Source organism: Falco punctatus (assembly GCF_963210335.1).
Source record: "Falco punctatus genome assembly, chromosome: 15".
In the NCBI taxonomy this organism is placed as follows: domain Eukaryota; kingdom Metazoa; phylum Chordata; class Aves; order Falconiformes; family Falconidae; genus Falco; species Falco punctatus.
The window spans coordinates 22,000,275-22,013,390 of NC_137595.1; the positions used below are offsets into that span (position 1 = coordinate 22,000,275).

General features: G+C 45.5%; 1 protein-coding gene across 12 annotated transcripts in view; it reads right to left on the reverse strand.

Moving 5' to 3' along the window:
- ARHGEF9 (Cdc42 guanine nucleotide exchange factor 9) overlaps nucleotides 1-13,116 on the reverse strand; it is a 236,819-nt gene that overhangs the window by 59,455 nt on the left and 164,248 nt on the right. For all 12 annotated transcript variants that reach the window (XM_080366128.1, XM_080366132.1, XM_080366133.1 and 9 more), the window contains one exon: nucleotides 8,939-9,118. In XM_080366128.1, the coding sequence (XP_080222254.1) occupies nucleotides 8,939-9,118 (180 nt within the window). The remainder of the gene's footprint in view (nucleotides 1-8,938; nucleotides 9,119-13,116) is intronic.

Consider the following 13,116-nt stretch of genomic DNA (forward strand, 5'->3'; position numbering starts at 1 on the left):
AAAGAGAAAAAATTCAAGTTGCATAATGCTAGTCCTAAGTGATGTTTCACATTGAAAGGCCACCCTGCATGTGGAGACAAACAGGCTTATGAGGCTCACAGTCCTATTTCAAAATTCAACCCTAATTAGGAAGTCATGACCAGCTCCTGCATAACATAGTAATTTGCAGAGGCAGATAAAAGTAAAATACTCAAATAAAAAAGTCTCTTTAGCCTAAGGACCCAGTTCTGGGAGCCAGAGAGCACTGATCATTTCACTGTGCTAGTTAGTATTATATGTGATTTATATCCTTTTTAAAAAGGAACCCAGGGAAGACCCAGGGAGCTACCAGCCAGTTTGTCTCACCCTCATGCCTGGAGAGATCATGGAGCAGACCCTCCTCGGAACTATGCTAAGGCACATGGAAAACAGGGAGGTGACTGGTGACAGCCAACGTGGCTTCACTAAAGGCAAATCGTGCCTGACAGACTTGGTGGCCCTCTACAACAGGGTTACGGTGTTGGTGGATAAAGAGCAACTGACATCATCTACCTGGACTTGTCCAAAGTATTTGACACTGTTCCACATGACATCCTTGTCTCTAAATTGGAGAGACATGGATTTGATGGATGGACCACTCAGCGGGTAAGGAATAGGCGGGATGGTCACACTCAAAGGGTTGCGGTCAAGGGCTTAAAGTTCAAGTGGAGAAAAGTGGTGCTCCTCAGGGGTCAGCACTGGCACCAGTGCTATTTAACAGCTTTGTCGGCTACATGGACAGTGGGGTTGAGCGCACCCTCAGCAAGTTTGCCAACAACACCAAGCTGGCGGTGCAGTCAACGCGCTGGAGGGCAGGGATGGCATCCAGAGGGACCTTGACTCACTGGAGGCGGGCCCATGTGAACCTCATGAAGTTCAACAAGGCCAAGTGCAAGGTTCTGCACATGGGTTGGGGCAATCCCAAGCACAAACACAGGCTGGGCGGAGAATGGACTGAGGAGATGGGCTTGGGGATGTTGGTGGATGAGAAGCTCAATGTGACCCAGCAATGTGCACTTGCAGCACAGAAAGCCAACCAGATCTGGGCTGCATCAAAAGCAGCGTGGCCAGCAGGGTGAGGAGGTGATTCTCCTCCTCTGCTCTGGGGCCCCCAACATCAGGAGAACATGGACCTGTTGGAGCGAGTCCAGAGGGGGCCATGAAGGTGATCAGAGCGCTGGAGCACCTCTCCCAGGAAGACAGGCTGAGGGAGCTGGGGTGGTTCAGCCTGGAGAGGAGAAGGCTCCAGGCAGACCATAGAGCAGCCTCCCAGTACCTGCTGGGGCTGCCAAGAAAGCTGGGGAGGGACTTTTTACAAGGGCCTGTAGTGGCAGGACAAGGGGCAACGGCTTTAAACTGAAAGAGGGTCAGTTTGGATTAGATACAAGGCAGAAATCCTTCACTGTGGGGGTGGTGAGACAGTGGCCCAGGCTGCCCAGAGCAGCTGTGGGTGCCCCATCCCTGGCAGTGCCCAAGGCCAGGCTGGACGGGGCTGGGAGCAGCCTGGGCTGGTGGTGGGTGTCCCTGCCCACTGCAGGGGGCTGGAACTAGACGGGCTTTCAGTCCCTTCCAACCCAAACCATTCTGTGATATAAAATCTGTAGAAATGTGATTTATCAATTTGCAACTATACCCAAATGGTGCATAAAATCACCAAACAGCACCATTCCAACACTAGCTGACCTGCAATTATTATATATTTAGATTACTGAATGCATATACTGTATATAGAGGACATTTTACTTAATAGGCACAGAGGGCTGATCCTCTCATAATAATCAGAAGGCATGATAAAACAAACATTTTACCAGCCATCTGGATTATTAATTTCCTTCCATTGGATACTCACAAGGACAAAACTAGCAGATAATGTGCCATCCTGGATTCTAGCTCACAATTAAATACTGTGGCAGATAAATAATACAGGCAGATCCTTCCAGAGAGCTGTTGCTATTCCACTGCACCTCTGTTCACCAGCGACTTTATAACAAATAGGAGTATGAGCAGCCCAATCTTCAGCAAAACCTGTCACCAAATAGTGGTATTACAGGATCATTAACCCTACAACAACTGCAAGGGAGTGTAGGAGACTCCAATAACCCTACAGAAACAAGCTGCAGCACAGACCCTCAGGACTATTTTACCCACCTAACCATGCTGCCCTGTGTGAGCTGCAAGATGTGCCCCTTCTCCCTTCTTCCGTAAACTGGTAGTTAGCCCTCCCTATTTTGATAAGCTGGTAGTTAGCTAGTGCTGTACCCTTGTTTTCAGCCACACGCACTGTATAATATGCCTGTTCAGTTGGATTCTATACTGGATTAAAAAGATCAGTTGCTTATTTGTAATCAAGTAGGGCTCATGGTGCAGAGCTTTGCATAAGTAAAACATCATCAGTCTCGATGTGTCACTCCAGTGATCCAGGCACAGCCTTTCCCTGCCCTCAGGAGGAAGCACAGGCTGTCCTGGGCTCTACAAACGCCCAAGGGCAGATGCTTCTCCCTTCCCTGCCTTCAGAGAGGAGGTGAGGCCCTGGCAAGCAGAAGAGGCACAGGGATGCTGCCTGTCCTCCCAGCAGCTGCCCCAGCCTCGCTGCTCTTCTGTGGGCAAGCGGCAGGCATAGCAAAGTGTGGGGCCACGGCTGGGATGCTGTTCAAGGAAACACAGACCACCTTCACAGATCCCTCTTCTAAGATGCGGAATAAGACATCCAGCAGTAGAAGGAAAGGCAGTTAAAGCAAGTTGGTTTTCCCTCCTGTGGTCCTACCACTATTTTCTCCCATAGCCTGAAATTTTCCCTCTGTAATCTGGCTCCAGGCTCATTGTCCTTCACCACCCTCCAGGTCACAGGCTCTTTGATACCTTCTCTTGCCCTCCTGCAGCTGCCCAGCTTCAGCAAACCTACTTCCAGTTTTTCCTCTCCCCTTTAAATCTCTCCATTCCCAGCCTCAGAAGTTCCCTTTATCGAAGGTAAGAAATACCCTTCACTTGTTTCTGGGAAAGAAGAAAACAGGTGACTCCGTAGGGACAATGTCAGACTGCACCTGTGAACAGGTGTGCAAAAATGGCTCCAACAAACTTGCCCTGTGCTTACTCCCTCCGCCTCCTGCAGTCTAAATGCACAGACTCGCATGGGATGGAGCTCCACCGTGTAGCAAAAGTGGCTTGGACACTGCAATAAACTGGATGTGCTACACTATACTGGCCAAAATACTGTGAGTTAGGGCTCGTCACTCTCCACCTTCCTAAAAACCAAAAGGCCCTGCTGTGTGATGTTACATGTGATGCACAACAGGGAAGAGTGAAAGCTCAGCTGCTCTAGCAGCTCATCATAGAAACCTTGCCAGGCCAAGGAAGCCACTGCTTCATTCAGGGGGAAAATCTTCCTTCACTACCAGTTTGGCAGAGGACAGGGAAGGGGCTGTGAAAATCTGTGCCTAGTTTGCCTCATTCTAATAACCGCCTCAAAACACTGTTTTTACACCTGCAAGGCAGCTTGTACAGGGAAGGGCCCAAGTGCTGGCATTTGAACCTTGGGAGATCTGACGGATGTTGACCTCTCTGAGTGGAATGAGTTGTCATGATAACAGCAGCTGCAATTAGTACAGGCAGTGTTTGAATGCTAAAATGCTGCTTGACTTAAAAAAAAGAAAAAGGAAAACTCACAATTTGTCTGCAGTGCATCCTGTCGCTGTGGAGTGCTGCTCATGCTGTGTGATACCTCTACCTCTACCAGAAGCTATTTTTATGCTGTATTTGCCACAGGAGAATAAAATCTCCTTTATAAGGTACTGACTGCAGCAGACACTGCAGTACATACCGTTTTGTTTGACCAACAGGTGAATGCTACTTCAGCGTCATCCTCTTTTCTCTGGAAAAATCTCACCTTGACGCCCCTGCCATTGGCACCAGGTAAACGCTAACACGATGAGTGCAGAGAACAGAAAAGCAGGTAAGTGATGTGCTGTTGTATCAAGATCCCTACACAGGCAATGAAATTTTACAGGTGAAAAAAGCAGATGGGACAGCAAGATGTGGGTGGCTCTTGGAAATACGCCCACAATACAGAGCACAATACACAATACACAACTCCTATGAATAAAAGCTAAACCCACCTACCCAAAAAAGTGTACGAGCTGCTGGGCACTAAGATAAGACTCGGGGTTTACAGTCTCCTTTCTAAATAGTGCCTTGAAAGCTTACACTAATTTATCTAGCACTTTTTCAGCAGCAGAAAATAATGTGGGTCAAAGGCAGCTTTTCAGCAGGAAAATCAATCCAAAATTGCAACACTCAGGGAAACCTAGGCAATGATGAGAGAAAACAAGGAGCACTGTTGCACCGATCCACCCCTGCATCTTCTCCTATGAAAAGGTATGGACTACAAAGACTTCAATACACAATCTTTGTTCAAGCCTTTGGAGGACCATTACCCTTCATTTCTGCACAAAACTCAACAGTCACTGGGCAGTACAAAAAGTTGCAGTAAAACCTCCTCAGCCCCAGATTTGCTCTTTAGCTTAGCCTAATAAATATGAGGAAGGGTCACTGCTGCTGAGGTGAGAAGAAATGTATTCTGGAAACTTAGTCTGACTCTTGGCATCCAAAGAGATTAAGGAGAGCTTTACAAAAAATAAATCCCCTGCCCTGCCCAGGATGGGTGCATTCTGCCATGTCTCTGTGGAAAGATTTTAGAGCACTAAATGTCCATAAGCTTTCATTTTTTTATTTCTTTCTCAGTGGAAATATGTTAGAGTTCAAACAGGATGCCATTTGATTTCCTGCATTTGGAGTGTTTGAATCTCACCCCGGCCATTTAGGAGACTTGATGTTAGGCTCTGAATCAAAACTTTGGGTTTGAGACTTAACTGTATTTTCTAAATGAGGCCTTAAGGTACAACAATTGATCCATTTGCAATACTGGACTATTATTTTGTGCTGTAAATTCTTCCCTACAAACACTAAGCCTATTTTTTTTTTTAGTAGATGTGGACACTGGATGTGCCAGTATGCAAAAACTCATTTGTACCACATCATGTAAAGACAGCCCAAGGCTATGCCATCCACAAAGGAGACATGAGCAACAAGTAGCATCACCACTATGATTATGAAATTCTGTTTAAAATTCATGCTGATTTTTTACAATTGTACCTCCCACCCTCTTAGACCCCTAAAAGTTGACAGGACGTTCAAAGACACTATGCAGCTAATCACAAGACTGATGGTTGCACCCTGTGGTTGTCCAACGTGCTCACTTGATAACACGTGCTAAAATACAACACAGATCCCTTCATTGGTCCCAAACCCAGCTCATTACTCAGCCTTAAATCTAGTTCTGGAGTTCTCACCTGCCTCTATGAGTTTTCATAACTTCTTCCCTAAGTGCAGCAGCTTCCTGCAGCAAACCATTCACCATTGCTTACTAGCTCCAGATTTTACTTCTCCTATGTTGTGCTTTTTCTCAGAAGTGTCACTTTATCACCCAGTTTCTCCTTGAAAGTTTCTGTGCTCCTAAAACTCTATGGCTTTCCTCTCTCCCCCTTTTCTTCCAGCCAAGTCTCAGGCTACTAAGAGGATAACTGCAGGTGTTATGCGTGGAGACAACAATTGTATGTGCAGGCAATTCAAGTGTGGTTTTTGTTTGCAACCCCCTAACTATGCATGTAAAAGAGGCCAAGGGAATCAGCAGGTTACCGTTTCCCTCTGCACTTGCAAATGTGATTTTTTCCTGCTATGAGATTTTGTGAGTGCCAAACAGTTTGCCAAAGATTTCCATATGATCTGGCTGGAGAGCAAGAAGTGTCAGACGTCTCACCGCAAACTAGGTTTCCAGCCCAGTTTTGTCCTCAGAACTGATCCAAATGACTTTTAGAGGAATCTGACTTTGCAGGGATCTACTGCTGCACCCCTTGTTAGTACCTACAAGAGACCTGCAGTCGAAAATATCCTGATATTAATCCTATTTGGTTTCATACCTGCCTGGTCTGTCCTGTCATCCTCATTCCTTACTTGAATTGCTTTTCATCCTCTGCTATGCAACATGATTTTCCCTTTTTCTCCTGTACTTGCATAAGAGAAATGTAGATATAAAGGAAAGCAATTATTTTGCAAGTAAAACTAGAACCACCCAGGCTAAATCAGGCAGTTTTCTGGCATCATCTTAAAAAAGCAGGGCTCAAAGTACAACAGAGAAAAAAACCAGCCTTCTCATTATGAAAGAGTGATCAGCTGAATAAGAAAAACATGGAAAAAAATTGAGAGAACAGTAAAGTGAAAAGGGCTCAGGTTAAATGGTCCTTGGCAGGACCCTGAAGGAGCACAACCCCCCTGCAATGGTCCTGCAAGCAAAAGAGGGCTTACAGGCACCTTCCTTAAAGGCCTCAAAGTCTTTGCAGGCATCTGGTTCAAATTACCAAGAAAGAGAGAGTGAAGAGGGGGGGATATGCAAGAATAGAAATGAAGAGGCAAGCAAGCGACCTCAGCCAGCAGAGGAGAGAAGAACATGACAGCCCAAATGGCAGTTGTTTTCTCAGCGCAGGACAACCAGTGAGTGGGCTGCCTCATGGCAGCACACCAAGAAGTGCTGCGTGGAGAAGGCAGCTCTGTTTTGTAAACCCGAGTGGCAAATTTTCCTCTCCAGCCTCCATTGCAGAGCTGCGGACAAACTGTGCCAGAACTCCACTTGCATATTTTTTGAAATGCCTGGTACTTATTTTTAAATATTAATTATCATTCATGGCAGTAAAACCATGCAGTTTCCCCTTTTGGGAGTGCATCAGTTAGTTCCAGGGCAGGTGCCTGGTCCCAGCCCGTGCTGAACAAGGATCTCTCAGACAGAATAACCAAGCTGGCCTCTTGCAGAGCTGATGGAAGGATTGAATTTGTTGGAGTAAAGTCAAGCCACGGAGTTGTGACATTAGACAGAACGGGCAGGGAACTTGCCCGGTAAGGCCATCGTGATCTTAAGTGCCAAGGTTTGTTCCAGGGTGATGTTCAGACATTTGTGTACAACAGTCTGAAATTAATTGATTCCTCTCCTTTGTTTTTCCCAGTTCCTAAAATCATCCTCTCAGCCCTTGAAAAGCGTAGTGAGAGATGGAAAGTTCAGCCAAGCTGAATGATCCATGGTTTTGGGCCTTACAGTAAATAGGCTGTTTGTTTAGTTGTTTGGTTTGGTTTTTTTCAGAAAATGGGATAGTGCAAAATAAGACTGTTATTAAACCTACCGTGAACAGTACATTTACGACAACACATAACAAAGGACATTAAATCCTTTCCCCAGAATCACAAAGAAAACAGCACTGATCAACACACTGAAAAGTTAAATTGGCCCAGAATATTTCAGTCTCTAAATCAAGCAAAAATACTGAGACAGACAACTTTTTCTAATTCAGCCTTTCCAGCAGGCAACACAGATGAGATGTGCTAGACACACAGGTGAGAGCATTTTCTGCAGTAAGACTATAATCTTGATCACAACTGATAAAAATCTGTTTTCCAGGCTTGTTACCTCCACTGGCTGTGAGGTCAGACTCACTGTGTCCTATTCAACAAAATACCAACTTTTTGTTATTCTGGGCCAGAGTAACAGCATAAACTTTTTCTCAGAGGCAGCCCACACTCCAGTTCCAGTCAGTGATCGCTTGCTCTTAGCACTGGTCAAACCTAGGAGAGACATAAGAGCTGCATCATGAGTACCAAAAGGGAAAAAAGAACTGTGAACCAGGGAGGCAGAAGCAAGCAAAGGTCTGGGTTCCCTCGTCGGTGGTCATTATGCATCACTAGGAAACACCAGGGCATATATTTGAACCCAGTTTTCCTAATCCATATGGCTATTTCCCTGTTGAAGTGATGTAATCAAACAGGCATGCTGATGATGCACCGTTGCCCAGAATAGGGAGGGTAAGACAGGCAGAGAACTAAAGCAAGCCTGGCATCTCCTTGGGATGCGGCATGGTCTTCAGTGTGCATTTCAGAGAGAACAGTCTTCCCCTTGACACTACCGAGCCTGTCAAACTGCCTGGAAGGCTCAGAGGAAAGTCATCTTTCACACAATTCTGCAAGGCAAAAGAAATCTTCATTTTTTGAACCATATCCCCTAAGCTTCTACAGGAATTAAATCTCTGATCCCACCTATCGAATCCTGCACAGAAAGGAGAGAAGTGCGCAAGGTCAAAGCCAACATCTCGACTCCCTGAGGAAGGCTTGAGAGCGCCCAAATAACGTGGCAGGATCTGACAATAGCAAAAAGGGCATCTTCTTGTCCTTTTGCTTTTTTAACGTATACAGAGCAAAAAAATTAAGTGCTTACATTCTTCTTATTTGTAAAAGGCCAGATCACCACTGGAGATGGTTGCGTGCAGCAAAACCTGCTTCAGAAGAAAAAGAGACAAGTAAAATGGTTCCTTGTCTCATTAAAAAAAATAACTAGAGCTGGTCACAAACTAATTAGCAAAGTAATTTTATATCTAAAACTACTGAAGAGTCAAAACACAGCACTGCTTTGGGAAAGGGGAAGGCTGACACCTCCTTTTGCTACACACAGACCAGAAAGCTCATCCAAATGTGGGTCACTTGTAGCTGGCATGAAGTTTTAGGCCCCACCAAACCACCTACTCGTAGCCCACATAATACTTACCTGGTTTTCCAAAGAAGAACTGCTTAAGGAGAGAGGCCGCAGCAGATACACAGCAAAGGCCACTCCCTACCCCAACAGTATAAAAAGAGAGCCGGCACCTATCCCAGCCTCCCTCTAGCCCACTCTCATTTCTTTTGAACCTTTGCTCCCCATTTTTCAGACAGAAAACAGACACACTGGAAATAAGCATCAATAACAAACACAGTAACCAGTTCAGTTCATTGATCCTTCTGAGCAGCCTCAGCAGTGATTCATTGTAGCACTAAAAAGAAGAAAGTCACTCACCCTCACGAAGCTGGCGGGAAACCATCCTTCTTCATCATCGATCTGACCCCACCACCAGTCCTTGTTGGAAGCATCCAGGACCTTGATAACGTCTCCTGCTTTAAACGCCAACTCCCGGTTGGCCATGGTGACGTGATCCCATACTGCCTCAGCACTTACAATAGAACCACCACTGATCAGCTTTGAAAACAGAAAAACAGCAGTCAATAAAAGCTCACCTCCCCCATGCAAGCACATGCACAGCAGCAGCACAGAAAGAAGCGCTCAGCCAAAGTAAAACAATTTCCCTCCATTCCAATCCGTAACAACTTCACCCTCCCATGACGTAGTACAGCCCGTGACCGTTCCCGCAGGCTGCCACCCTGCTCCTAACCATGCCGCACAGGCACCACGTGCGGATGTTCGGTGCCTCTCAGGTCTGGCCCTCTGCATCAGGGAAAGCAGCACCTCCCCTCTCACTGCCACCACCACACCCTACTCATAAGCATGCAGGTCTGTCAAGGTACATGGCTTTCAGGTACAGTTCCATTAGCATGATGTATAGCTGGGAGTTCCCAAAAATGGTTAAACCAAACGACGGTGTCCTGCAAAGGAATTTTCATTTCAGAGCAAGTTTGCTCAGTTAAAGGATCAAGTGTCAGCTCGAGGCTCAGAAAGATTTCCATGCAAATCCAAGCAAAGTTTGCAAACATATTTAGAAGAACATGGGGGTTTTATTATTATTTTAAACTGGAAGTTCTGTATTTACAGAGTGCTGGTGATGTACTGCCACCCATTGCTTTGAACTCTTCAAACTACACAGCAGACAAGAAGGGCAGCGTGGCACCCCGCTGACCTGGAGCACAGCCCAGCCCCACAGCACATGCACACCCCACTGCCCGCAGGGAACCTGCCGGCACCAGCTGCTGTGACAGTCTTCAAGGGGCAGATACCTGCCCACTAGAAACTGGACTGAGGCCAGACTTGTGTCTGACAGGACCTACTGAATGTTCCTCCACGGTCACCTTAGAGCCAGGCCAGCCCCATGGGAAGTACCCAACCGGTTCTCATTTTCATTGAGAGCCACCTAGTTTTATACATATAAAACTCCTACTTAATGCCTGCAGGAAGGACTCATCCAAACACTAATGCCTGTGTATCCACAAGCCAAATCATCCATCCATGACTGGGACACCCACTGCTCCTCAGAATGAAAATCATGCATTTTTTAACAGAATAAGAAATTGTGTTTATGTTTTGTCCACTTTAGGAATTCTGCAGTGAACAGTAAGAACTGCCCTAGCAAATACAGACTTCACGCATATGCTTATTAGCTTGTCAGAGCCATCTTGAACCTTGTTCATTAATTCTGCTGAGACACACTGAATATGTACTTGGGCTTGCCTCCAAACCAGAGTTTCAGCTCACAAAGAGCTCAGTGCTGCAACCATTACAGACCTTCCACATGGCAAGACTTTAACAGCCACAGATACCCTTTCAATTTAGGCAAGCAATACAAGGCATAAAGAAAATAAACCGCTGCAGCGGTTATGCAAGTGTAGAAGCACTGGGAATGGTTAGAGAGCTCTAACGGCTCTTTTATAAGTTTGGCTTACCAAAATACTTGCTAATAACTACCTGCACAGTACAATCTAGCAGGAAACCTTCTAGCACTGCTGCAGGGTTCTCAGCATAAACATACAAGAACATTCACGTCCCTACAGGCAAGTTGGTCAACAGATTAAAAGACCTGATTTACAGTTTTCCTTGAACTGACTTTCCTTTAAGAAATCGAGTTCCTTAGTTTTGTGACAATTACAACTGCAGTTTCAGCTCTTCAATTATTAGTCAATTTTACATAAAACAGCAAGATCTAAGAAAGCCTAACATGACACTCGGTGCCTTTCATCCACAAAGCCAAGATGTATCTAGTCAGTGGACCTCTCTTCTTCCTGCAGTAAAGTAAAAGAATGTTCTTTCTACTTCCATTTTGACAAAATGTCTTTTCTAATTCAAAACCAGCTGTAAAAGAAACATTGCTTCTTCATACATTATATAGGGGACTTCTAAATGCGAGCCTCAAGATCACCTGATAGTAGACTGAAAAGAAAGAAACGGGTTAATAACAAGCTCTCATTGAGGAGTTGCGCAATGGACCTAATTGATGTGCTGAACTCATCACAGAGGCCACCTACTGTATTAGTGTGGGTTTATCTCACGTTTGGGCTTTTGGTACAGAGCTGCAAGGAGCTGGGCACCAGAGGATCCCATCCAAACCAGTGGCAGCTGAAGTCAGATGGTGTAGGTCCCTCAGTTCACCCCAGTTCCAGGCTCTCATTTAGCAAAGTAGGGTAGCCACATCAGGAAAAATAACAGTTATAAAAATTGATTTCCAATTCCAGTACAACAGCTGAATGCTCAGCTATTAATATCATCAATATGAATGCACATAGTGATATGTTTCAGGTCTTCCTCACAAAACCTTGCGATGCTTTAAATGAAGGTGTCTAGACGCTTTCCTAAATACGAATCAGTTCAAACCACAAAGAAGCCCAAGAGGGATCTGGAAGGAATGAAGACTTCACAGCTGAAGAAAACCCCCTCAATATACTCAAGACCAGTCAACAGCTGTCTGTTCTGCCAGGACCAAGCTCTTCTCCTTCGCTGGTATTTCGCTTTGCTGTATTTATGGACAACGTTCGGCCTGTGGTTTCCCCGGTTAACCAAGCTCTGCTCTCTCAGCCTGGCTCTCCAGCAGATGGCTCTTCCTCTCCCTGAGCATTTCACTACCTCTTTTAGGCACCTAGATATTTTGCCTGCATCTTTCTTGAACGAAGATGACCAGAACTGTAAATACTATTCCCAAAGAGACCTTATCAGAGATTTTGAAACAGCATGAAGTACTGCAGTGTCACAGAAATCTTGCACTAATACATAACATTTCCCCCCTTTTCCCATGGCTACCTCCCACCAGTGGCTCATGGTGATCTTACATTTAGCTTATCTAAATAAATGAGGTAGAGTACATTCTCCTTGTGTAGAAAAACAGTTTTCTTGTAAAAAAATAAAACAGGTTGGCCTGACACGCTCCTTTTGCTAATGCCATTGGGTATTTTAGTCCATTTATCACTGATGATGAACCAGGAACAGAGCTATTACGCAAAAGCCGTGTTTCATCCTTTTCTGCTTCAGCTGACATAGACTTTGCTGTCACTTCACACACAGGCAGTTCTAGGCACAAACTGCCACAGAAACATCACTGAAACCAAACTTCAGAGGGATTGTGTTATAGAGCCTCCTAGCCTACTTTGCAAAAGTGCATTTCCGAGCCTGAGGCACAAAAACCCAGCTCCAAGGAGCATGGCCTGACTACGGCAAGGGCTGACAGGGACTTGCCGAGGGCCAGAAAAGCAGAGGGGGGTGCCTGGCCTTTTTCTGTTGTTAATGCAGAGTTCTGGAAGGTGCTTTCAGTGGATGTCAGGAGCTGAGGTGGCTTTGCAAAGTAATTCTTGATACTCAAGGAGAAAGGCTGTAAATTCTTGGTTTTCACATTGTAGTGCCAGGAGACAGAAAAAAGGGCCCTTTAGCTGGTCCTTTCCAGCCCCTGGTCCGTGTCCTTAGCCCAAGAAAGGGATCCATATGCCAGCAAGCCTGCAAGCAAGCCCTGGCCTTCCCAAATACAAATACAGTTCAGCCTGTGAAATAAGGGCGGTAGCAGGATGGCAGAATTCAAGTTCCTGCCATCACACATGCTGGGCCCACTGAGAGAACATCAGAGTCTAAAATTAAAAGATCCAGTTTAATTTATTTTGCAAGACATCTTGCTGCATCTGTGGAGCTGTCTGACTCTTTCAGGGCAGGGTTACAGAGACAGAATCTGACATCTGCAGCAGCAAGAGATGATAAACTAGAGAAAGGTCAGGATAAAATATTATTTTCTGAGAATTCAACACAGGAGCTCTTTACTGCAGAAAGTTCACGTCTATTGGTTTCAAATCTGGGTCTTAGCACTGTGGTCACACATACTCCACCAAAGACCTCAAAAGAGACTTATCTCCCATGATTTTAGATGTCTACCACACAGCATCTAAGAGTCATCTGGACTCCTTTATAAGCAGTGAAGAGAAAGAGACACATCTGGAGTGTGATTCATCTCAGCAATTTCAGTTGCCTACCTTCGAGTGAGGTGAATCATGCCC